The 26,820-nt window shown below is 45.0% G+C and overlaps 1 protein-coding gene across 1 annotated transcript in view; it reads left to right on the forward strand.

Moving 5' to 3' along the window:
• The window catches only part of ATP8A2 (ATPase phospholipid transporting 8A2), a 1,156,459-nt gene that overhangs the window by 367,291 nt on the left and 762,348 nt on the right, over nt 1-26,820 (forward strand). Inside the window, exon 20 of the mRNA XM_075337374.1 lies at nt 8,728-8,797. Coding sequence (XP_075193489.1) covers nt 8,728-8,797 — 70 coding nt within the window. The remainder of the gene's footprint in view (nt 1-8,727; nt 8,798-26,820) is intronic.

The raw sequence follows: 26,820 nt of genomic DNA on the forward strand, positions 1-26,820 counted from the left end.
GCAGATCCGGACAGTGCATGACAATGACTGGTGAATCCATCGTACAGCTGACAGCCGTTTAAGGGACAAGAAAAAAGTGCAAACTTTTTAATGACATCCAACAAACTTTTATTCACAGCTGTAATCTGATCCCTCAGTAAGAAGGCGGCCCATTTTGTTTTGACCTAGTAAATGATTATTTCAGGAGGCAGGGGGGAGGGGAAGAAGTGTTTCATAAGTGGAGAAAGATCTATTACAAAGTTTCCTATAGTTGCTTGTACTATTGATTTATACAAAGTTGACAATGACCATTTAAAATCGCAGCCACATGACATTAGCGAGAACCGGCAATTTGTAGCGACCTTACTTTTAACATGTTGCATATAAATTCAAGAATACTGTACATGAAGATGGGAGTAAAGGCTTTACTGCAAGACGTCCTCATTAATCCCCTGACTAGGCCTGGCTTCCAGAACCAGAAGACCTCATTTCCATCCCCTTTAATGTCTTCTAGGAAAGCTACTAATGAGGAACCCACATCCAGGTCCTCCTGCCAAACAAAAGTCATGAGCCATACTTATTCCCGGAGCCAAATTGTGTATTTGTGTAAAAGGAGGAGGTCATCTTGTTACTCACTGCTGTGATTTGTGTATAGTCCATGCTGTTCATTTCTTCTCTTATGGTAAAACATGAAATAATAGCCCTTCCTTCCCGATGGGCTATTTATGTCAGATGTGTGAATAATGACCTTTTTAGCTAAAGTGCCCTTTGACTCTCTGAAACATGTATAGTAAAATACGGCGATTTGCTCCAGTGGTGGAAACATTAAATTGTAACTTTCAATTAGTCCTGATATATTACTCTGTGGGTACGTAGATGATTGGAGGCAAAGTCAACTCCAAAAGATTTGGAAAAACATGCCCCCAAAATAGTCCTTTGTGGCCGTGATGTCAGAGGTTAATAACCTGAGATGTTAGGTTGGGTTTGAGAGGCAGGTACATTGGGTCTTAGAAGATTAAAGGCGATAAATTCATCTGATCAGATGATTGTGTTATTTTTGTTTGTTTTTCTCTGAATTTATTTATACTAATTCTTTGCATGTTTTATATAATAAAGTTTTACTACTTTCTAATAAACTTTACTGTTCAGTTCCCACCATTTTTAAAGGGAACCGGTCAGGTCCAATATTCACCCAGGACCACGAGCAGTTCTGGGTGCATATTGCTAATCCCTGCCTAACTGTCCCAGGCTATACGATAGTAACACACATAAAGAGATCGTTAGAAAAAGTATTTCTAAAGATTCTTTATGATATGCTAATGAGCGCAGGGACTAGTCGCAAGGGCGTTATTTCCTGTTACTACCCACAATGGGAGTGCTAACATGCTATTCAATGCCCATTGCCCAGCATTATCAGTGATGATGCGTGTACCTGTATTTGTTGTCACCACATCAGATGCCGGGCAGTGCACAAGATCAGAAGTTCCTGCACTTCCGGTAGTGCACACTATGAAGTCAGCTGTATGTGTCCCGGCTTCAGAGTGGTTGTGTGACCGGAAGTGCACCGACTTCTGAATTTATTGATTTTAACCTTCTAAGACCCGATGATCCTGCCTCTCAAACCCAACCTAACATCTCAGGTTATGAACCTCTGACATCACGGGCACAAAGGACTATTTGGGGGCATGTTTTTTCAAATCTTTTTGAGTTGACTTTACCTCCAATCATCTTCTCACGCACAGAATAATATATCGGGACTAATTGAAAGTTACAATTTAATGTTTCCACCACTTTGCACTGCCCGGCATCTGATGCGGTGACAACAAACACAGGTACGTGCATCTCCACTGATGACGCTGGGCAATGGGCTTTGAATAGCATCTTAGCACTCCCTGTGGGTAGTAACAGGAACTAACGCCCTTGTGACTAGTCCCCTGTGATCATTAGCATATCATAAAGGAGTGGGTAGTGACAGGAACTAATGCCCTTGTGACTAGTCCCCTGCGCTCATTAGCATATCATAAAGGATCTATAGAAATACTTTTTCTAAAGATCTCTTTGTTTGCTTCTAGATACAGGTTCCATTTTAGGCTGCTTTCACACATCCGTTTTTGCCGTCTGACACAATCCGGCAAAAAAACTGATGCAACTGATCCGGCGAAAAAACTGATCCGTTGCATCAGTTTTTCCATGCGTTCCTTCCGTTTTTTGACAGATCCGTGGTGCTACTAAGCATGCGCAGTTCAAAAAACTGGATCCATCGTTGGATTTCGTCATATGCCGGATGATGACGGATCCGGCGCCCATAGGCTTTGATTGTAACTCACGGCGCCGAATCCGGCGCCATATGGTTTTTCACCAGAGACAAAAAACGCTGCAATCAGCGTTCCATCCGGCCGCTGGATCAGCTATTTACGCCAGAATAGGCAAAAGCCGGATGCAACATAAGGCCATGCGCCGCTAATACAAGTCTATGGGGGAAAGAACGGATCCGCCGGCAACACACCCCGGATCCATTCTTTCCGATTTTTACCGGATTGTGCCGCACGGCAAAAACCGGATGTGTGAAAGCAGCCTAAGATGTTTGTTTGCTAACAGTGAATGGGAACATTTTTTTTACATTTAGACGGTGAAAACCTGTGTAGGTCTAATATGTTTTACAGTTGTCCTTAACATTTTATCTTGGCTAGATAACCCTCAAATAGTTAATAATTAGCAGTAAAATTGTTCATCTGTGCTTATGGTTTGCAGCAAAGTATCAGTGAATGTAAGGGCTTGTTCAGACGACCGTAAAAATCAGACATGTGCTATCCGATTTTTTTTTTATCAGATGGCACAGTGACCCATGTTATTTAATGGGGCAGTGCAGATGGGTTTTTTTGACTGACAGAATGTCTGTGAAAAAATTGCAGCACATTGTGATTTCACTTTGGATGAGACTAACCCATAGAAGTCTATGGGTGCGAAGAAAAAAAAAAATCAGATACCACATCTAATTTTTATGGTTACAATTCCGTAACATAGGAAACTGTAAATTATTAAAAGTTGGTGCAGTAAAAAAAAAGATTCTACACGGATGACACTTAAGAATAAAAATTGTCCCACTTTTCTGAATGAAAATCGGACTGATTTTTCTTATACTTTTGTGTGACCGTAGACCAAAATGTAACAACCCATCCAATCCACACAAGCAAAAAAATCAAATCAAAGGTGTGAATTAATTTAGTGATGTGTAATAATGAGAAATAACACCGGGAAAAAGAATTGAACATGCCTAATGAAATTTATTTAATATTTTGTACAAAAGCCTTTGTTGGTGATGACAGCTTCAAGACGTCCCCCTATACTAGTCGCATGCATTTCTCATATGTGATTTTGGCCCATTCTTCCACACAACCACTCTAGAAATTCTGAAGGTCTTGTGAGCTCCTTCTTGGAGCTCTGAGCTTTAGATCCTTCTTCCATGAGTTTTCTTTGGGATTCAGGTCAGGTGATCAGCTGGGCCATTCTAGCAGCTTTTTTTTCTTTATCTGAAACCAATTGAGAATTTCATTGGCTGAATTTTTGGGATAATTGTCTTGCTGAAATATCCACCTTCTTTTCATCTTCATTATCCTGACAGATGGCAGCAGATTTTTATCATGAATGCCTCTGTACATTTGTCCATTCATGCTTCCTTCAATTAGAGGAAGTTTGCCAGTGCAGACAAACAGCCCCACACCATGATGTTCCCACCTCCAAACTTTACTGTTGGTATGGTGTTTTTGTAGTGCTATGCAGTGCTTTTTGGACTCCAAACATGCTGTATATAATGGAATCCAAAGAGTTCAATTGTGGTCTTATCTGACCAGACTACATTCTCAAAGTATTTCACATACTTGTCTAATGTTGAGCAAACTTTAAACATGCTTGAAAATGCTTTTTGCTCAGCAATGCAATCTTATGTGGCGAACGTGCATATAGACCATGGAGGTTGAGTGCATTACTTGTTTTCTTTGAAATGATTGTACCTGCTGATTCCAGGTTTTTCTGTAGCTCCCCGCAGGTGGTTCTTGTCTCTTGGACAACTCTTCTGATAATTATTTTCACTCTTCTGTGTAAAATCTTGCGAGGAGCACCTGGTCGTGGCCAGTGTATGATGAAATCATGTTCTTTCCACTTCCGGATTATTTCCCCTACACTGGAAATTTCTGTAGTTTAGAAATTCTTATGTAATCAATGCCATCAGTATATTTTGCAACAATAAGGTTGTAAAGGTCTTGAGACAGCTCACTTGTTTAACCCATCATGAGATGTTTGTTGTGTGTCACCTTCTTAATGTGACACATTTTTAAAGGCCATCAGTGGAACCAGCTGATATTATTTTTCACAAAGTGGCAGTATTGCTCTCTAATTACTGATTGATTTCAGCTGACGTCATGACTTGCCATGGCTTTTTGCACCTGTCTTTCTTCATGTGTTCAACACTTTTTCCTGTTACATTTCTCAATATTACACATTACTTAATTTATGGACATCTATAAGAAACATATTTACTTACAAAATTGGTGCTGTGTTCAATACTTATTTTACTCGCTGTATGCCTGTAATATAATTTGAGTGTATTAATATACATACAATATGTGGAAAGCTTCAAGAGGAACCTCAAGACCCATCTCTTCCAACAAGCCTACAATCTACAATAACCCTCAGTCCAGTACACCACTGCGCAACCAGCTCTGTCCTCACCTATTGTACCATCACCCATTCCCTGTAGACTGTGAGCCCTCGCGGGCAGGGTCCTGTCTCCTCCTATACCAGTCTTTTTTGTACTGTTAATGATTGTTGTACGTATATCCTCTTTCACTGTAAAGCGCCATGGAATAAATGGCGCTATAATAATAATAATAATAATAATAATTAATAATAATATACTCACCTACGGCTGCAGTATGCGGTGCCCAGTTCAGTTCCATTCCTCTTCTGAATAACATCACCACGATTGCGACTTTCTGATTCACGTAATGCTCTATGTGTGAGACAGAAGTGTCTTTTACAATGAAATGCTATGGAACATTCTTCTAATGCACCATAGACTTACATTGTAAAAGTCACTTCCGGGTCATGAAGAGCGCAGTACGACCTGCAGAGTCTGAAGAGCGGTGACGTCACACAGAAAAGGAGAAGAACAATGCTGGAGACCAGAGAGAGCATCGGTAGATGAGTGTGCACTCACACTACATCACCTGAACATACACACATATTTCATTATTAAAAAAGTAATGGGAATATCTCTTTAATCCCCCCATTCAGAAAACTGTTGTAAAACACCTTGAAAAGACGCTAAATTGTTGCCCAATTTGATGTTGTGCAAACATTTCGCAATATGTTGCATTTTCGCTAGTTTTAGGCAGCTCCACCAAAATAAGCAACACTAGGGAACATATGGGTCAGGGCGTGACTACGGCCGCCTGTCATATTCTTCAAAAGTGGAGGCGTTTCTTATACCAAATATATTTTTCCAGTCTCTGATTGACTGGAGTAACGTTTCTGGATACACGCACTGGGGCATTGATACGATACACTGAATTTATGAAGCGCGTGCACCTCTTCCTCAATTTGGCTCCTCTTATTCCAGCATGTAGTGTCAGATTGGGGCAACAGGGGCTCTCCTGTAACATTGACTTTGGGGGTGCACTGATCAACTATGTGCAAATATTACTTTCACAAATTTACCTATGCTTCTACTGTATATAATATACTGGCCAATTTGTAAAATGAATGGTGAGATGCTTCATTTGTCTGTATATTGTGAAAAAAGTATTGTGAGAACTACTGATTATGTTGAGGGGTAAATGATGTACTACTGCAAAGAGGCCCACCGGAAGATTCTCCTGTTCTCCCGTGGGCCAATCCACACCTGTGTGCATGCCCCTCCTTAAGGCTATGTGCGCACGCTGCGGATTTTACCGCAGATTTGCTGCAGAAAATGTGTCCAACATTTCTGCAGTCAATACCCAGCAAAACCTATGGGTATAAAAAATGCTGTGCGCACACTGCGTTTTTTTATGCCCGCGGAATTTCCTTTGCGGAATTAATGAGCATGTCACTTCTTTTCTGCAGGTACCTGCGGTTTTTGCCATAGATAATGGTAAAAAAGCACAGTGACCAACTCGCGGGAAAAAACACGGCAAATTGCAGCAAAAAAAAAAGCGGGTGCAGTGTTCTGCGAGAGGGTGCGGATTTTTCTTAAGAAAATTCCATTTTCTAGTGCGCACACAACCTAATACTGGTTTGCAAAACAACAGTCTTAAAGAATTGGGGCCTAAATTCTCAGGGTGTGACAGAACACTTCCCAAGGCTTTGCAGGTCATTTCCCTGATTATCATACTATTTGGAGAACAATGTGGAGGCCATTCTATTATTTTACTGTTTGGAGGTATAATGCTCGCTGGTCAAGCAAGGGGTTAGTGGAACCACTGGACCAAGGTGTACCGATCACTGACATGGAGGAGCGTACCTGAACGGCTACCGATTCTTCACTTGGTGGTGGAGATGGGGTAGCACACTGGTAGGTAGCTGACAATGACATCATGGTATATGGGCAGCTGGCTCCACAAGTATGGGCACAACAGTTTCTGATAATAAGACCATCAGCAGCAGTTGGTATAGCAAGTTCGGCCGAGATGGATGGACTTAGCAGCAGTAGCCAGACTAGATAGTTTCAGTATCATAGGAGCGAGCAGTGTGGATAATTGCAGCTGCAGGGCTGGTATCGTAGATGTGTCCGGTTTGGATGGTTGTGGCAGCAGCAGTCGGTATGAAAAGTTCCAGCAGCAGCAGACTTGACATGAACTGGAACGCAGATACGAAACAGTTAAGCAGCACCCAGCATAGTAACAGCAGCAGCACCAAGGGACCTGAGCACTAGCAACGTATAGACCATGTTGCCCAAGCACCTCCTGTAAGGGGAGGGTGCCTTAAATCCCTGATGCCTCTCAGAGATAAGCTGAGAGGTACTTTTGGGTTAGGACATACTGGCCCTTTAAGAAAAGGGAAGTGTCCGCACGCGCCCTAAGGACTCTCCCAGGAGGTCTGAGTGGTGTGCGCAGTCCCCGAGAGACAGCAGCATGGACTGGAGATGGAGCAGCGCAGCTGGGAAGGTGAGAGTACCGGCATCCCCGCCAGGAGAGAGGGACAGGACAAAACTGGGACGCTGATAAGGGCATTACAGGTGGGCTATGTGAAGGCCATCGTACTATTTGGATGACTATGTGGGGACCAATTACACTGTTAAGGGTCTTGAGTGGGAGCTATTATACTGTCTAGAGGGCTATGAGGGGTGCCATTATACTGTTTGGAGGGTTGTATTAGGCCACTATACTGTAGAGGGCTGTGTGTAGGCCATCGTAATGTGTGGAGGGCTTTGTTGGGGCCATCATTCTGTGTTGGGGTCAATGTGGACTACCATACTTTGCGGGGGCGGGTACTGTAGGGTCATCATACTGTGTGTGTGTGTGTGTCTGTGTGTGTGTGGAGGGTGCTGTGGAGGAATTCACTGTGGAGATATCTTACTGTCTATGGGGGGGCACATTAGTTGGCATCATAATTTATGGGGGCCATAAAAGGGGTAACTGTGTGTGGGAACACTAAGAGACTTCAGTATGGTCAAAATTAATTTGTAAGGGCTGTAAAGTTGTGGGATATGCTTTTCTGTAACCCCGCCGAATATTAATGTAAAGAGGGCGTACAAAGAAATCATGGGGCCTGTTTAGCACTTCTGCTATAGGGTCCCATGATATCAATGTGGAGCCTCTGAACCTGGATATTTAAAGTCTTCTGTTGACACATTCCTTTTACATCATGGATGTTATTTGGTGTAAATGCCATATCTTGTACCCCATTCACATGTACTAGAAAAATTTCGGATAGAATTTAGTCTGCACCCAAGGAAAAGTTACATTGCACACTACGACATCGCAGGTGTGATGTCGGTGGGGTCAAATCGAAAGTGACGCACATCCGGCGTCGCTGTCAACATCGGAGTGTGTAAATCGTTTTTGATACGATTAGCGAGCGCAAAAGCGTCGAAATCGTATCATCGGTGTAGCGTCAGTCATTTCCATAATTTCGGATGACCGATGTTACGATGTTGTTCCTCGTTCCTGCGGCAGCACACATCGCTGTGTATGAAGCCGCAGGAGAGAGGAACATCTCCTTACCTGCGTCCTGGCTGCAATGAGGAAGGAAGAAGGTGGGTGGGATGTTTACGTCCCGCTCATCTCCACCCCTCTGCTTCTATTGGCCGTGTGATATCGCTGTGACGCCGCACGACCCGCCCCCTTAGGAAGGAGGCGGTTCGCCGGCCAGAGCGACGTCGCAGGGCAGGTGAGTGCATGTGAAGCTGCCGTAGCGATAATGTTCGCTATGGCAGCTATCACAAGACATCGCAGCTGCGACGGGGGTGGGGACTATCGCGCTCGGCATCGCAGCAATCGGCTTGCAATGTCGTAGTGTGCAAAGTACCCCTAAGACTTGGACTCCAATTTCTGTTGGTGATTCTTTTGTAAACATGAATTGGTGTAGGCAAATACGAAATCTGTGAACATTGCTCTGGCTGTGAGAATTGTTAGGTCTGTACACATTTACAACTTCTGGAAGTAAAAGAGAGTATTTACACTCACTGACAGCAAGCAGTGTACCGTATATGTGCTATTAAGATCTCTGTCACAACGGAATTATTAAAAGATTCGTTTTTGGTTGTTTCAGCAACAGAAAAAGAATGTCTGTGATTGTGCGGACGCCATCGGGACATCTGAGGCTCTACTGTAAAGGAGCAGTGAGTATTCCTGGTTTAATGAGTTGTAAACCGTTCCATATTCTTCTCAGCCTTTGTCCCTATGTCAACACTTTCTGTTCCTGAGCTTTGGCATTTTAGGTTTATCATAGCACTTCTGAGTGCCCCGACAATTACGTTTTTACTTTAATTACTATATTTTTCATTTTATAAGACGCGCTGGATTATAAGACGCACCCCAATTTTAGAGATGAAAAAGGTAAGAAAAAAAGGGGGGTACGTCTTATACTCCAGTGGTGTCTTATCTGGTGGGGCGGCAGAGGTGGTGGAGTGGGCTCACAAGAGGCAGGGGCAGTGGTGGAGCAGGACGATGCTGCAGGTGCTGCGGTGGGGGCTGTTCTGGTTGCGTGCAGCAGGGCGGAGCGGCGAGTGTCACAGGTGCTCTGTCGGCAGTGCAGGCTTCAAAGTTATGGCTTCCGGAGTCGGCGCGTGCGCCGAGTGCTCCATCTGCGCACACGCCAACTAATGGGTGCCATTATTTGAAGCCAGAGCATCTGGGACACCCGCCGCACCGCTTTGCCCTATTCCACACAGCTCTCTACACAGGCAGCCAGCCACCCGCACAGGCAGTCCCCACCGCAGCTCGCACGGCTGCCAGCACAGCACCCATTCTCCACCTCCCGGTAAGCTACATTCGGATTTTAAGGCGCACCCCTCATTTTCCTCACAAATTTTTTGGAGGAAAAGTGCATCTTATAATCCAAAAAACATGGTATATATTTTTTGTAGTAGAAAAAGAGTAGCGAAAATCTGATTGTTAGAATAAACAATCAATGAGCTGCCAATGTACATGAACAGGAAGAGTTGTCTTAAGAACACAGTCACTGAAGCCCTAAATGCATCATTGATAAGGAGAGAGTTGTAATTAAAGGGGTTGTTTATTAATAAAATATAGAAAATAAAAGAAGCCAAATTCACCTCACCGATCTCTTACTCTGGCGCTTATCTTCTGGTCTCTACCTCCTGGACCCATCTCGGGGCACAGGTAATTGTAGGAAATGTCCGCTCTGCCTAAACTAGCCACGTCAGCGACCTGCCCAAACAGTGATTGGTTGAGAGGACATTTCTTGCTTGTTACAATGTATGAAGTAAGGATTAGGATGTAGAGACCAGTGGGAAGTTTCAGAATACCGTAGGAGCCGTAGGGGATTTATTTACTTTTTAATCAATTATCGCCTTTAAATTAGACCCCACTCACACATTTGTTGTTATCGCGCTGTCTGGTTTTTTTTTTATATGGATAGCACAATCCGACAGATTAGTCTATGGATGTGTACACTTGGCGATGTTTTTTCTTTTGGGGGTAAGGGGGAATTATTGGTCCACGAGAACAGTTTGCAAATGGAAAGAAAAATATAGTGCCACTTATTGGAATTAGAAAATCCTAAACGTCAAGAGCCTTGCTTCATGACTTAGGATATAAAGCCAAACCAGAGTCTCCATTTGCAGCCAACGGCTTCTTGCACCTCATCAGTGTAAAGTAAAAAAACTGTCACACTGTGTTTGGCTCTAAAGTCGCCAAGTGTCATGGCTGCATCAGACGCTGTTCAGACTAGACTCTGATTCTCCACTCTGTGCTTTCTCTGGTGATTTTGAGTTGCACAGGCAGGCTCTGGCGTCAACCAGCTGTGTGCTCATTACTGATTGGGCTATCAGGAGTTAATTTCTGCTAGCTTGCTGGTCACCTTTTGGATCACATGTTGTGGCAGACCTATCACAGTTACTCGCCACCTTTTTAAGCTGCAGGAATCTGTCTTCCCATGCCGACTAAAGCTTTTTCCAATGAGGTCTGTGCTGTTTTGTTTCAGTTGCTAGTGATTTACTGTGAGCCGCTTGTTGTGTTGTGGAAACCCTCTAATCATCTGATTATTTCCGCCCTGCTCTTTATTTCCTCCTTATCTCGTATTGTATTATATCTCCATGTGTGCTAGATGTGTGATAGTTTTGGTTTTCCCATTTGTCCTTAGCTGTGGATTCAACCACTCCTGTCCTGACCCTCCCCAGGGATTGGAGGTATTAGATCAGGGCTGTCCAGGAGCAGGGCAAGGAAGGCGGCTCAGACATCTTCACCATTAGACGGATCTCTGGGATCAGGAACAGCTAGGGCCCCATAACCTGAGGGCCAGTTGACGAGCCCCGACCCCTGTTATACTCTCACACCCTGTGACAGAAACTGGTTAGCTTAGCTAGAGGCTTTCAACACACAGTTTAAGAAGGTCAAGAGGACAAGTTTCTCCTTAAGTGAAGAAGCTATTTGCATATTTTATTTCCCAGTGACCATTATATGGCCTATAAGTATCTCTAAAACCAGCTTAAAGAGATTGTCTTCTGCTTTTACATTGAAGGCCTTTCCTTAGGATAAATCATCAATAACTGATCGCTGGAGTCCAACACACGGCACCCCTGCTGACTAGCTCTTCTCGGTGGCAGCAACAGGCGGCTGGAAATACTTAGTTCCGGAGCTGCCCCATCAACTAACAATGCCCACAGCTGGATATTGCACATCTGCCTCCCATTCAAATCAATAGGAGGCGCATGTGCAGTACCTAGCCATGGCCGCTATCAGAGACGACGCAGCTCTGCAACTGAGCATTTCCGGCCACCTGCTGCCACTGCCAGCACCGAGAACAGTTGATTGGCGCGGGTGCCTGGTGTCAGACCCCGGCCGATCAGACATTGATGACCTATCCTAAAGATAAGCCATCAATGTAAAAGTAGTGGATAACCCCTTTAAGGGTCTCTCTAAAGAACAAGTTACTCTTCGGTCCCTGGAATAGACAATCTACCGATCACATCGGTGTTGCTTTAATTTTCTGATTACTATGAGAAGTCACAATGGATATTTTTTTGCATTGTGAGATAAAATTGGTCACAGTCCCCTTGAACTTGACGAATGTGAATCTTTATTAACCCTTCTAAAAAAAATTTCATACTTGTACTGGGATTTCCATTTATGAAGGAAACCATGACACACAGCTGAATGCTTCATGGATACTATTTGCACCAGACCCTGTTAACTAAAGTCTGCTTTACACGTGTCGATATGTCGTGCGACTGCACCCGCCCCCATCGTTTGTGCGGCACGGGCAATTTGTTGCCCGTGTCGCACAATGTTTTAACCCCCGTCACACATACTTACCTCCCGAACGACCTCGCTGTGGGCGGCGAACATCCTCTTCCTGAAGGGGGAGGGACGTTCGGCGTCACAGCGACATCACACAACGGTCGGCCAATAGTAGCGGAGGGGCGGAGATGAACGGGACGTAACATCCCGCCCACCTCCTTCCTTCCGCATTGCAGCGGGACGCAGGTAAGCTGCAGTTCATCGTTCCCGGGGTGTCACACGGAACGATGTGTGCTGCCCCCGGTACGATGAACAACAGGACGTGCAATTTTTAGAAAATGAGCGACGTGTCAGTGATGAGCGAGAAGGTGAGTATTTCTGCTCGTTCATAACTGTCACACGCTACGATATCACTAACGAGGCCGGATGTGCGTCACTTACGACGTGACCCCGCCGACATCTCGTTAGATATATCGTAGCGTGTAAAGCCCGCTTAACAATGGGGTCCATCATAGTTTTTCTTTTAGGTTTTCAGCATTTTGACAGGAAAAATAGAGCAGGATCTGACACAGATGGGAACGGTATGTAACACTCATCCTATAGAGTAGAAGAGCTCCAGCTTATCTCTGTGGGAAACATTCGATCGTCAGCTGGGCCAGCCAAAATTCTGGGTTTGCAGAACAATAAATAACTAAGAAAAGCCAGATAATGAAACATTTTATTTGTAATATTTAATTTTCTGATACTGGCCGGGCTTTTCCACACAAGCTTAAAGAGGACTTGTTAATAAATCAAAAGTGGCAAAAAATGTGCTCTTATTTTGTTCTCGCTGCGTACTACGGTATGCCATTTTTTATTTATTTTTAAATCCAAAATATTGTTTCACAGATGTGGAACTTTTTGTTTAGTGCTCATTTTTATGGTCTTTACCAAAGAGGTGGTGCTCACAGGGTAATAATGCAGAGGATATAGACATATCTCCAAATAATCCTAAAGGCGGCGTTACACGCTACGATTTATCTGACGATATGTCGGCGGGGTCACGGTTTCCGTGACGCACATCCGTCATCGTTAGCGACGTCGTTGCGTGCGACACCTACGAGCGACTCCGAACGATCACAAATAGGTTGAAAATCGTTGATCGTTGACACGTCGTTCAGTTTCAAAATATTGTTCGTTGTTTGGAACGCAGCAGACATATTGCTACGTTTAACACCCTGCCAACGACGAACAACATCACACGACTGCCTTGGTCAAACAATATATCGCTGAACGATGTAGCGTCGTTTGTGAGATGTGTATGTGTGACCGCTACAAAACGACCTATGTGCGATCTCGGCAAATCGTAACTACGATCTGGGTGTTTCACATCGCTACTGAGATGGTCAGATAAATCGTAGCGTGTAACGAGGCCTTTAGAGTCACCCCCCTTCCTCAGAAAAGACCACAAAAATTAGTATTGACTATAAAGACCCATATCTCTAGAATCATCATATGACAGAAACAATGAATATTCAGCGGAACAGCAAGAACAAAGCAAAGGCTGTTTTACACCTTATAATTTCGCATACGATATCGTATGCGATGTGACCCGCCCCCATCGTATGTGCGGCACGTTCAATTTGTTGACCGTGTCGCACAAACGATTCTTTCCCATCACATGTACTTACCCTTCCATTCGACCTCGATGTGGGCGGCGAACATCCACTTCCTGAAGTGGGAGGGACGTTCGGCGTCACAGCGACGTCACGCGGCAGCCGGCCAATAGAAGCGGAAGGGCGGAGATGAGCGGGACGTAAACATCCCGCCCACCTCCTTCCTTCCGCATAGCCGGCGGGAGCCGCGAGACGCAGGTAAGGAGATGTTCATCGTTCCCGGGGTGTCACACACTGCGGTGTGTGCTACCTCGGGAACATTGAACAACCTGACGTTCAATTTTTAGTAATTGAACGACGTGTATGCGATCAACGTTTTAACGTTCAATCGCACGGAGGTTTCACACGCTACAATGTAACTAACGATGCCGGATGTGCGTCACTTACGATGTGACCCCGCCGACACATCGTTACATAAATTGTAGCGTGTAAAGCCCGCTTAAGAGAAAAAGGACAGAATTTACATGGTTACAGATTCTCTTTAAGGGGATACTTTTTTCCTATGGGGCTAAGCATTTATAGGCATGTAGTAGCTAACTACCTGCCTCCTCTGCTCTGTGATGATCTCTCCCAGTTCAAAGTGGTCACCGACCTGTCATTCTCACTGGGCAAGCAGGGGATTTAGCGGACCCACTCTGCCACAGCACACAGAAAACTCAGAGGGGCTTGACTGCAGAACCACACCTGGTTTCACTAGAGCCTCTAATGGTGAGGGTGTTGCGCTGCAGGTGTAAGAGCGGGTGCCACTTGGGAAAACTGGTGCTGCGACGGCTGGCCCCAGTAGTACAGGAGCGATAGTCTGTGGTGATGGGTAACAGCGGCAGCAGGTGTCGAGGTTTCGGCCGGGGTGGATGGATGGAGCAGCAGCAGCTGGTGACGATACTTTGTGGCAGTGAATATCATGGATGGCGTCCGTTATGGCAGCTTGTAGCAGCAGTAGTAGAACACTAATACACAAACATAAATCAACAGCAGCATATAGCACAGTACAGCAGCAGCAGCGCTGAGAAATAGCAACGTATTTGACTTCTTGCCCAGGCACCTCCCATAGGGGAAAGGTGTCTTAAGTACCTGCAACCTGTCAGCTGACATAAGAGGCACTTCCGGCTTAGGGTACACTGGTCCTTTAAGAAAAGCGGCGTGGCCGAGTGCACACCCTTCGGGCTGAGCCAGGAAGCCTGTGAAGTGTACACAGGCTCTGTGAGACAGCAGCATGGACTGGGAGCAGGGCAGACACCGCAGGACGTCTTGGAGGGGGGGCGGGAGAGTGCAGGACGCCGGTATGGGTGTTACAGGACCATTCCTAGCATAATTTTCCTACTTCTTTTGAAGTACATCTACAGAGCAGTTCCTTCTCTTCTGCTATGTTCTGTCAATGGAGCGTCATTGCCGATGTCATGTTAATTGGTAGCGCTTCCCCACTGCATTAGGCCTCTTTCACATGTCAGTGATTCTGGTACGTATGTGCTAGTTTTTAAATGTACCAGAATCACGGACATATGCCGACCCATTAAAATCAATGGGTCTGTTCACATATCAGTGATTTTTCACTAACCATGTCTCCATGCGGCGTACACGCATGTCCGTGATTGCCGCACGGAGACATGTCCGTTTTTTTCTGGCATCACTGATGTCCCACGGACCACAGGGGTATATGCGTTTTTAACACGTCAGTGAAGAACGTCTGTGTTTTTCACTGACGTGTGAAACAGGCCTTAGGCTGAGCTGAGTCTGAATCAACATGACATTGGCAGTGACTTCCCACTGAAAGAGCAAAGCACAAGAAAAGGAACTGCTATGTTTATGTGACATTGTAGGAAGTAAGAGAATTAATGCCAGGGAAGGTCTGTGACCGCCCTGAACCGGGAGATATCGTCATAGGGCAGCAAATGCAGATAGTTAACAACTACCTGCCGATAAGTGTTTAGTCACATACAAATAGACACACAAAAAAAACAATTACGGTAAGTCTTTGATAACCCATTTAATGATGTAGGAGGTCAGTTTGCAGGAAATAAGATGCGATCAGCTTTCACATTACCTTTTCTGAATAGTGAGTGCATCCTGTGTTATCTACAGCAGGTGAAATAAGTATTGAACACGTCACCAATTTTCTAAGTAAATATAATTCAAAAGGTGCTATTGACATGAATTTATCATCAGATGTCAGTAACAACCCATCCAATCCACACAGGCAAAAAAACCAAATCATAGCTGTGTATAAATCTAGTGATGTGAAATAGAGAGCACAGGTACACAGGGAAAATGTATTGAAGACATAAAGAGAGGTGCATAAAGTCATGGAAAGTCATGACAACAGTTGAAATCTATCAGTAATTAGAAAGCAATCCTGCCACTTGGTGAAAAATATCAGCTTATGACCTATATAAAGGTGTCTCATTACCAAAGTGGCACACAAGAAACATCTCATGATGGGTAAAACCATTGAGGTGACTCAAGATCTTGCAACAGCATACTGATGGCATTGGTTAGTTTCTAAACTACTGAAGGTTCCTGTAAGCACTGTTGGGGCCATAATCCAGAAGTGGAAAGAACATAATCTCACCATAAACTAGTCATGACCAGGCGCTCCCTGCATGATTTCAGACAGAGGAGTGAAAAGCATTATCAGATAAGTTGTACAAAAGCCAAGAACTACCTATGGAGAGCTACAGAAAGCCCTGTAATCAGCAGATACAATCATTTCAAAGAAAACAATAAGTAATGCACTCACCCTCCATGGCCTATATGTACACCAGGCCCGGACTGACCATAGGGCAATTCTGGCAAATAACAGATGGGCCGGTCCCTGTAGTGGGCTGGTGCCTGTAGTGGGCCGCGGTATCTGCAGTCACCGCCGCGCTCCTCTGCAGTGTGTGCATGCTGGGCACACTGGCTGCAGCAGGACCAGGAGGCAGCGCTGTGCTGGGCCAGCCCTGTTGTGTGCTGCTGTGCCGGTCCGGCATGCACACACTGCTGAGGAGCGCGGCAGTGCCGGTGACCGCAGCTTCCTTTCTTCATGTTGAAATGTATTTGCGTCTTTCAGACGTAAATACATTTGAACAGCGCGCCGGGACTGGGCCCCGCCCCCGACGTGCAGCAACGTGATGAGATCAGCACCTTGCTGACGTCATCACAGTGCTGCGGGCGCCGTCACACAGGAGACATCAGGAAGCAGTAAGCGCTCCATGGAGGAGCCGAAGATACAGATTTAATTAATGGGGATGAGTGGGGAGGGGATGAGTAGGGAGGGGCTGAGAACACAAAACGGGGAACATTGCTGTGACAGGCAGGGGTGGTTACTGTATTCCGAGGGAGGGGGGAGGCAGGAGGGTGTAGTGATGGGGTAATGTAATTTGTGTGTAAGGGGTGATGGGGGGTGCATTGTATTATGTCTGGGGAGGGGGTAATGGAGGGTGTATTGTATTGTGTGTGGGCCGGGGGGAGGAGTAATGGGGGGTGCATTGTATTGTGTGTGTGTAATGGGGGTGCATTGTAGTGTGTGTGTGTGTGTGTGTGTGTAATGGGGGTGCATTGTATTGTATGTGTGTGTGGGGAGGGGTAATGGGGGTGCATTGTATTGTGTGTGTGTGTGTGTGTGTGTGTGTGTGTGTGTGTGGAGAGGAGTAATGGGGGGGTGCATCGTAGTGTGTGTGTGCGTGTGTGTGTGTGTGTGTGTAGGGGTAATAGGGGTGCATTGTATTGTGTGTGTGTGTGTGTAATGGGGCTGCATTGTATTGTATGTATGTGTGGGGAGGGGTAATGGGGGTGCATTGTATTGTATGTGTGTGTGTGTGTGTGTGTGTGTGTGTGTGTGTGTAGAGGGGTAATGGGGGTGCATTGTATTGTGTGTGTGTGTGTGGGGAGGGGCGCGGAGTCATTAATAATTAGGATGATATCAGTGATATTAGTCCTGGACCTGTCTGCCCAGGTACAATCCCCTGTAGTGACTGCAGCGCTTGTAGAGTGATTACGGTACAGGTATGTGGCGGAACAATCCACAAATCAGGGAAGCAAAGAGCACAAAATACATCAAGGTCTACTACACACTGCAAAAATGTGTCTCATAGTGCCATACAGTACTCAGATAATGCCATACAGTACTCACATAATGCCATACAGTACTCACAGTGTCACATAGCGCCATACAGTGTCACATAGTGCCATACAGTGTCACATAGTGCCATACAGTGCCAAATAGTGCCATACTGTGTGACAGAGTGATACAGTGTCACATAGTGCAATAAAGTGTTACATAGCGCTATATAGTGTGACATAGAGTGATATAGTGTCAAATAGTGCCATACAGTGTCATATAGTGCCATACAGTGCTCACATAATGCCATACAGAACTCACATATACAAGTGCAGAAATATATTACACATTCACCACGCGAAAAGTGGGCCTGTGTACCCCCAAATGCTAGGACTGAATTTTAGTCCCAGTCTGGCCCTGATGTATGCTCATGACGCAAGACTCCATTATCAAGAAAAACTCGTGTACAAACAAGTTTAAAGTTTGCTCAGCAACATTTTAGACAAACCTGTGAAATGTAGTTTGGTTAGATAAGACCAAAATTAAAATCTTTGGATTTCATAATACACACCATGCTTGGAGGCCAAAAGGCACTGCATTATCACCCCTAAAACACCATACTAACAGTGAAGTTTGGAGGTGGGAACATCATGGTGTGGGGCTGTTTTTCAGTATACAGCAGTGGCAAACTTCAATTGAAGGAAGGATGAATGGACAAATGAACCAGGACATTCTTGATAAAAAAAATCTGCTGCCATCTACCAGGATGATGAAGATGAACCGAGGGTGGACATTTCAGCAAAACAATGATCCCAAACACACAGACAAGGAGACTCTCAGCTGGTTTCAGAAAAAGAAAATAAAACTGCTTGAATGGCCGTGCCGATCACCGGACCTGAATCCAATAGAGAATGTATGGAAGGAACTAAAGCTCAAAGTTCATAGAAGCCGCCCATGGGACCTTCAGAATTTGAAGAGTGTTGACGTTGAAGAATGGGCCAAAATTGCACCTGAGCAATGCATGTGACTAGTTTCTTCATACAGGAGGCATCTTGAAGCAGTCATCACCAAGAAAGGCTTTTGTACAGGTATTAACTACATTTTAGCAAGCGTGGTCAATACTTTTCCCCTGTGTCATTTCTCATTATTACACATAACTTAATTTATGGACAACTGTGGTTTGATTTCTTTTCTTGTGTGCATTGGATGGGTTGTTACTGACATCTGGTGAAAAATTAATCCCAATAACACCTTTAGAAATATACAGTACAGACCAAACATTTGGACACACGTTCTCATTCAAAGAGTTTTCTTTATTTTCATGACTCTAAAAATTGTAGATTCACATTGAAGGCATCAAAACTATGAATTACCACATGTGGAATGAAATACTTACAAAAGTGTGAAACAACTGAAAATATGTCTTATATTCTAGGTTCTTCAAAGTAGCCACCTTTTGCTTTGATTACTGCTTTGCACACTCTTGGCATTCTCTTGATGAGCTTCAAGACGTAGTCACCGGAAATGGTTTTCCAACAGTCTTGGAGGAGTTTCCAGAAATGTTTTGCACTTGTTGGCCCTTCACTCTGCGGTCCAGCTCACCCCAAACCATCTCGACTGGGCTCAGGTCTGGTGACTGTGGAGGCCAGGTCATCTGGCGTAGCACCCCATCACTCTCCTTCTTAGTCAAATAGTCCTTACACAGCCTGGAGGTGTGTTTGGGGTCATTGTCCTGTTGAAAAATAAATGATGGTCCAACTAAACGCAAACCGGATGGAATAGCACGCCGCTGCAAGATGCTGTGGTAGCCATGCTGGTTCAGTATGCCTTCAATTTTGAATAAATCCCCAACAGTTTCACCAGCAAAGCCCCCCCACACCATCACACCTCCTCCTCCATGCTTCAAAGTGGGAACCAGCCATGTAGAGTCCATCCGTTCACCTTTTCTACAAAGACACGGTGGTTGCATCCAAAGATCTCAAATTTGGACTCATCAGACCAAAGTACAGATTTCCACTGGTCTAATGTCCATTCCTTGTGTTCTTTAGCCCAAACAAGTCTCTTCTGCTTGTTTCCTGTCCTTAGCAGTAGTTTCCTAGCAGCTATTTTACCATGAAGGCCTGCTGCACAAAGTCTCCTCTTAACAGTTGTTCTAGAGATGAGAAGGTGTGTCCAAACTTTTGGTCTGTACTGTATTTACTTAGAAAATTGGTGATGTTCCCTACTCATTTCACCCGCTGTATATTGTAGTGTTACCTGTCATTGTAATCCTTCCCGTGATCAGATGACTATGGAGAAGCGATTGCTGCAGAAAAGAAGTTATCTTCTTGTGAGGCTTGTGTAAAAACGGCAAGATTTTAGAATTATTTTTTTTTAGAGCCCATGTTAATATAATAATGGAAAAATATAAAAAAAAAAATCACAAAAAATAAAAATGTTTATGTAAAAATTTGATTTAAAACTAGGTCTTTTCCCGATGATACATATTTTATGTTTTCATTAATATATTAAGAAGTCGGCAGTGGAAAATGTTGAATTTAATTAAATAAAATCAATAGGGTTACCATTGACATCAAAAGAATAACAAGACAGCGTATTTCAAGGTTAGATAATGGAGTGTTTGTTTCTATGGGTGTCTTGTGTACACGCGTCTCGCACAATTGTCCTAATTAGTACATGAATCCCGCAGTGAGTAACAATGGCTTGTTCTGGAGAGTGTTACAATGTGAAATTAACATGACATCAAAATCAAATCATAAAAATAATGGAGGCTCCAGGGGAGGTTTGGAAACGTGTTTTCCCAGAAATTAGACCGCAAGATTCAACCTGCCTACTCCTTCACAACTGTACCACACCACAAGGCATTACATTACACTTACTCACTGAGCCGCAGAGGTTTGCATTATGTGATTTATTACATGATTGGTTTAAGCACTATTTCACAGTTACCTCTGGTTACAAAATACATCATCTGTGTTACTTTGGGAATAAAAATATATTGATTTTGGAGAACGTTCCGTTAGATAGGTGGTCGGAAACTGAGCGTCTAATTGGGATCTCATGTCCAGAAGCAGTTTCTTTTGTTAAATTCCAGTAGTAGTTGTCACACTGTGTAATAAAGAAATAATTTATTACAGAATCTGTAGAATGGACCAGTATAAAGGTAAATGATCCTTTCACTTAAGGTCCGATGTGTTCATATTTGCTTTTGGACCTGTCATGTTGCGGTTTAGTTTTTTGACACTTGTCGGCAGGAGCCTTGCAGCATCATGCACGATGTAGTGCTTCATTTCTCCTAGGGCATCAATGTTAACGTCCTTTGCATATTACAGCTCAAGGCAGGAGTCCATATCATTACAGCATCAGGCTTGGGAACAATAATGACTGTGTGACGCCCTGGCCTATCAGGTCGTCATAGGGTATTCTGCAATCTGCCCTTCTTTGCAATATCCATCTCCTCCTGGGCTACGGGTCCCTCACCTTTGGTGTTGCCAAGAATAAGCTCATCAAAATCCTAGGAACACTCTGCACCACACCCACCAGACACACCAGTGGACGGCCTGAGTGGAATGGGGTCGCCCACTTGGGGGTTTGGTAAGGGGGGGTCAGGAGTGTCAGGAGACAGTGGAGTTGAGGAATGACTCTCAAGAGGAGAGGTCAGGAGCTGGGCTCCGTGAACTACTAGGTGGCAGACGTTGGTCTGGGCCTGGTAGGAGCTGGACCCCGGTCGCAGGGGATCATGACAAGGGGCACGGACTGTCGAGGAGGACAGCCGGTGGCCTTGTGCCATCACCGGGCAGGGGCCAGGGGACGACTGGGTACGTGGACCCTAAGTCAGGAAGTAGCTTGAGGCGTCCTGACAATTTACCCAACGAGGACAGAGCCTTCAAGATCTGTTCTCCATCCGCTACAAAATCGGGATTACTAGCGCAACAAGGGGATAGAACTTTCCCACCACACTGTCCAGAAAATCCCAAGCGTGAACCCTGAGAGCAAGCTCAACCAGTTAGCCATACTGGGGAGCAGGACCCAATTAGTTTCAGGCTAAAGGGACCAACTAGAAAACAAGGTGCCAAGGAAAAGGTCACAGACTAACAGGCAACACCAATGGGCAGGTGACCCAGGCATGCTCCCCCTCAGCTGCAGCGGTGTCTAGAACTTTGGTTTACTACAGTTGCCGGTGTCAGCATTATTGGACTGAGTGAGTACGCAAGTGGCCCTTACCGTCCCAACGGCACCTCTCCGTCACCTTCACCGAGTCCCGGGGCTTCCCCCTGCCCATGGAGGGGTTAAACACCTTGCTGCCCACACCATCGCCACCAGGTACTCCCAATTGCAGCGGTGGTACACCACCTTACCACGCACCATGGGTGGCGTCATGAACTTTCCACATCATCCCCTGTACATAACCCCCCTTGGTTTGAGGAGCCGTAAGACCCCCGGCTCCGGAGCCCTCTTGAGCCACCGCGGATCCGGATCCGAGCAGCCCGGCTGCCGAGGCGGGGGCGACACAACCGTGACTCTGAGTTACTTGTCACGGGTAATTCGCGGGACGAGAGAGTGAAGGAGTCCAGGTTCAAATACCAGGAGAGCACAGCAAAAGGGAAAAGCAAAAGAATGGTCAGAGGGGACAGGCAGCATAGCTATTGTTTCTCCTGAAGAAGGCGCATGCTAGCTCTGAAACACATAGAACTATGAACACTAAAACCTCCTGATTTTAATGAAAATTCCTCTGAGTCTATCCAACAGCGCGGCATTACAACCCTTCTCTCCTGCTTCACCAAATTGCTTCTCCCCGTGTGGCTGCAGCAGCCAGTTTTCCACGCTAACAAGCGATATACAGTAGTTGTGACTTGTATAACTTACCCAGGTGGTGGTTCCCTGGACTCTCTTACACTGATTCCACCAGGATAAGATGCCAGGTTTGCGCCTTTAGTCTTTTCGGCTCCTTTGTTGAGAATACGTCGAAGGCGGAGGAGCAATGCAAACAATTGGTCAAAAGGCAATGTCTGAAGTCAGGCAACAAAGATCAGAATAGCAAAACACTAAGCACAAGGTACACACAATACTGAGCCAAGCTACGACTGGCAATAGTCTGACCATTGTCAGCCAGCTAATCATCCTGAAGAAACATGTGAAAGAACCCCAAGAGACCTGGCCTGATTGGTCAGCTGGGTTGTTACTAACAATATAGACAGCCCAGTACTCCCCTGATTCTTTAGGACAGCTGAGCTGTCATTCACTTCTTCCCTAGGACACCCTGAATGAGGAAATCATGAAATGAACGGTCCTTCTTCTAAGGAGAGCCACATGACCCCTAGTTTTCCCATGAAATCTAGAATGAAAGGCCCTGACCAACCGATCGGACTGCACAGATCGTGCCATAATCCAGGATCTCTCCTTGGGTCCATATTCCTTCCAATGGATAAGCTATTGGAGGCAATCTTAGATCCTCTGAGTATCCACAATTCTCTGTACCTCATACTCCAGACCTCCATCAACAGACCCTGGGGGAGGTGGGGATGAGGGAGATAATATTGAAGGAACAAACTCCTTTAATAGGGATTTATGGAAGACATAGGGCATTCGAAGAGACAAACAAAGTTTCAATTTAAAAGCCTTCCAGAATCTCATAAGGACCAATAAATATAGGACCCAACCTCATCGATGATTCTTTAAAGGAGTATTCCCATCTCCAAAATCCTATCCCAATATATAGTAGGTGTAATAATAATATTATTAAATACATCCAATTGGAAATGTAGTATAGTTGTTATGATTCAGTATGCCGTTTTCTGCATATGCAGGGCATTGGAGGACCTTAGGCATCCATGGTTATAACCATTGCAACTAACTTTCACTATGTGCATGGTCGTAACCATGGATACCTAATTTCCTGCAATGGCCTGGCTAAATGACAGTGAATTAAAAGAACTTTACAATATTTCTAATTTGAGGTATTTGCTATTATTATTATTATTATTATTATTATTATTACACCTACTATATATTGAGATAGAATCTTGGAGATGGGAATACCCCTTTAAGTTCAATATTTTTAGATGGCAACCAAACCTCATTGCCTACTTTAAAGGCAGGACCCACCAAAAAATTCTCATCCTTCCGTTCCTGGCCCCAATGTTCTTTTGAACTTCCCTCTAGATATTCACAAGTTTGTCTATGGTGAGCTCCACCCCAGGACACTCAGAACTTATCATAGAGAATTTTGCCAAAATGGGGATGAAAACCATAATTAAAAAAAAAAAAGGTGAGGTTCTAGTGGATTTATTAACCCGACTGTTAAAGACGAACTTAGCCAGAGGTAGGAATGAGGACCAGTCCTCCTGCTGAGCCTCAATGAAATACCTTAAGATTTTCTCCAAGGATTGATTTATCCTTTCTGTCTGACCGTTGGTTTCAGGATGGAAAGTAGGGGCAAATGGCAAGTTAATCTCCAGTTTATTACAAGAAGCGCTACAGATTCAAACACAATGTTTAGGAGGTCCATGCAGTCTCACAACAAGACAGAAAACAACCTGGACAGTGTCTCTGCATTATGTAACCCAGACAAAGGATTACAATCCTGAATCGGTCAACCACCACCCAAATAACCATTTTCCCACCATACAGAGGAAAATTCATGATGAAATCCATGGACAGATGAGTGCACAGTCTTTCTGGAATTGGCAATGGAGCCAATTTCCTGGCCAGCCAGTTATGACAATCTTTGGAGCTCAAACTTCACAAGCGGATACAAAATCTTTAAGATCAGAAGTCATGGACAACCACCAATAGAGCTGTGACCCACAGAGGACTACTCAGTACGGTATCGTGAAACTTCTACAACATACACAATCTAAGGTACACAGGTACAAATAATTTGGACCCTTGAGTAGTGAAGGAGGCCAACGGACTGAACTTTATGGATCTCTGCTTCGAATTCCAAGAGTACCACTGAAACCACAGTGACCTGAGGGAGAATGGAGGATGGAGATTCTGAAGGAAACACTGAATCAAGAGTGGGTGATAACACGTGACTCCTCATATTCGCGGACCATAGCCTGAATGTGATATAGAAATTAATTCTAAAAAAAAAGGACCATCTGGCTTGTCTAGGACTTAGCTGTTTAGCTGATTCAAGGTAAGCTAAATCCTTATGGTCAGTGACCACAGTGACTTAATGAACTGCCCCCCTCCAAAAAAAGTTTTCATTCCTAAATGGTAATTTAAAGGGAACCTGTCAGCAGAAATTTCGCCCAAAACCTAAAAGATTCCCCCTCTGCAGCTCCTGTGCTGCATTCTAGAAAGGTCCCTGTTATTATTGTGCCCCATGTGAGACCAAAATAAAGACTTTATAAAGTGGTACCTTTTTGTATTCAGATACTGTAAATGTGACACGGGGGCGGGCTTTCTGGCGTCCGTTATTCTGCCTCCTGGTCCTGTATGCCGCCCCCCATCGCTCCTTTCCATAGCTGATGCACTGCCCACTGCTCCAGCTATCCCCGCGCATGCCCAGTGCCAGTCTCACGGGACTGAGCAGTGTGACCGCTGGTGACGTGTGCGCAGGCAAGTGATTATGGGCGGGGCTGTGATTGTTATCAGCAAGTACCCGCCCATAATCTCGTGAGCGCGCAAGCCTCACCAGCGGTAACACTGTGCTCAGGGTAGATGCTAGACTGTATGGGCTGCTTCCAGGGATGACGTCCCTTTTGTCACGTAATAGGGGCGTGTTCAAAATACTATCACGTGACAAAAGGGACGTCATCCCTGGAAGCAAAGGGGAAACTAGTCTCAGCATATTGAAACTTAAACATCTACTCACTTTCGGCATCCAGAATTAACTGTATTGTTTGTGTGATGCCGCCTAGCAACCAGTGAGGGGGTTACAGTAGCATGTTCAGACACGGAAGGGACATTAAATTTATCCAGTGGTGCCTTCCAGCGATGACATCCCATATATAAGCAAATTGACTGCTGGCCTCAGCAGTCATATTTGGTACATGGTCACTTACATAGAAGACGTTATCACTAGAGATGAGCGATGTTCGATTCGAACCGTTTGCCAATTTCAAATTCGAGTGATTTTGGGCGGTGTTCGAGTCGTTCGACGAACTCAAACGATGTGCTTCAAGCTCAGCCGTTCGAGTTACCGTTCGATAACGGTTTGATCACCAAAAGCGTAGCGTTTCACAGTAAGGCTATGTGCGCACGTTGTGTATTTGAATGCGTCCTGCGTCCCCAGCACAATCCCGCTCTCTTTCCTACTCACCGATCACGGGCGCGGCGCTGCATGGCTGACACAAAGCTCCGGCGGCTTTTTCTCTTTTGAAAATGGCTGCCGCTCATTATTCAATCTGGTATTCCCTGCTTTCCCCGCCCACCAGCGCCCATGATTGGTTGTAGTCAGACACGCCCCCATGCTGAGTGACAGCTGTCTCACTATAACCAATCACAGCCGCCGGCGGGCGGGTCTATATCGTGCAGTAAAATAAATAAATAAATGATTAAAAAAAAAACAAAAACCTGCGGTTCCCCCCAATTTTGATACCAGCCAAGATAAAGCCACACGGCTGGAGGCTGATATTGTCATGATGGGGAGCGCCACGTTATGGGGAGCCCACCACCCTAACAATATCAGCCAGTAGCCGCCCAGAATTGCCGCATCCATTAGATGCGACAGTCCCGGGACTCTACCCAGCTCATCCCGAATTGCCCTGGTGTGGTGGCAATCGGGGTAATAAGGTTAGGTTAATCATGACAGGCGTCTCCCCAAGATACCTTCCATGATTAACGTGTAAGTGAAAGTAAATAAACACATACAACGAAAAATCCTTTATTTGGAATAAACGACAAAAACACCCTCATTTACCTCTTTATTAATCCCCAAACAACAATCCAGGTCCGAAGTAATCCACACAACGCTTTCAGCTTTGCTACATGAAGCTGACAGGGAGCGCCGTAGAACACGAGCGCTCTGTGTCAGCTCCACGCAGCAACTGAAGTGAGCTGCACTGTCACCGGAGACTTCACTCAGGTAGTGCCTGCGTGTAATATATCTCTACTGCAATACAGAGGTCAAGATTACCAAATCTTCCTATGCTTTTCATTAGAGGCAGTGGCTCAATGGGTAGAGCTACTGCCTAAGGAGAATTAGTTCACGAGTACGAGCTTTGCTGTTCTGCTCCCCCTGCCTCTCCCTCCAGCATACAGTCCTGGATGGAGTATGCTGAGCCTTGTAGCTCTGCAGCTG

The sequence above is a fragment of the Anomaloglossus baeobatrachus genome, chromosome 2 (genome assembly GCF_048569485.1).
Source record: "Anomaloglossus baeobatrachus isolate aAnoBae1 chromosome 2, aAnoBae1.hap1, whole genome shotgun sequence".
NCBI lineage: Eukaryota > Metazoa > Chordata > Amphibia > Anura > Aromobatidae > Anomaloglossus > Anomaloglossus baeobatrachus.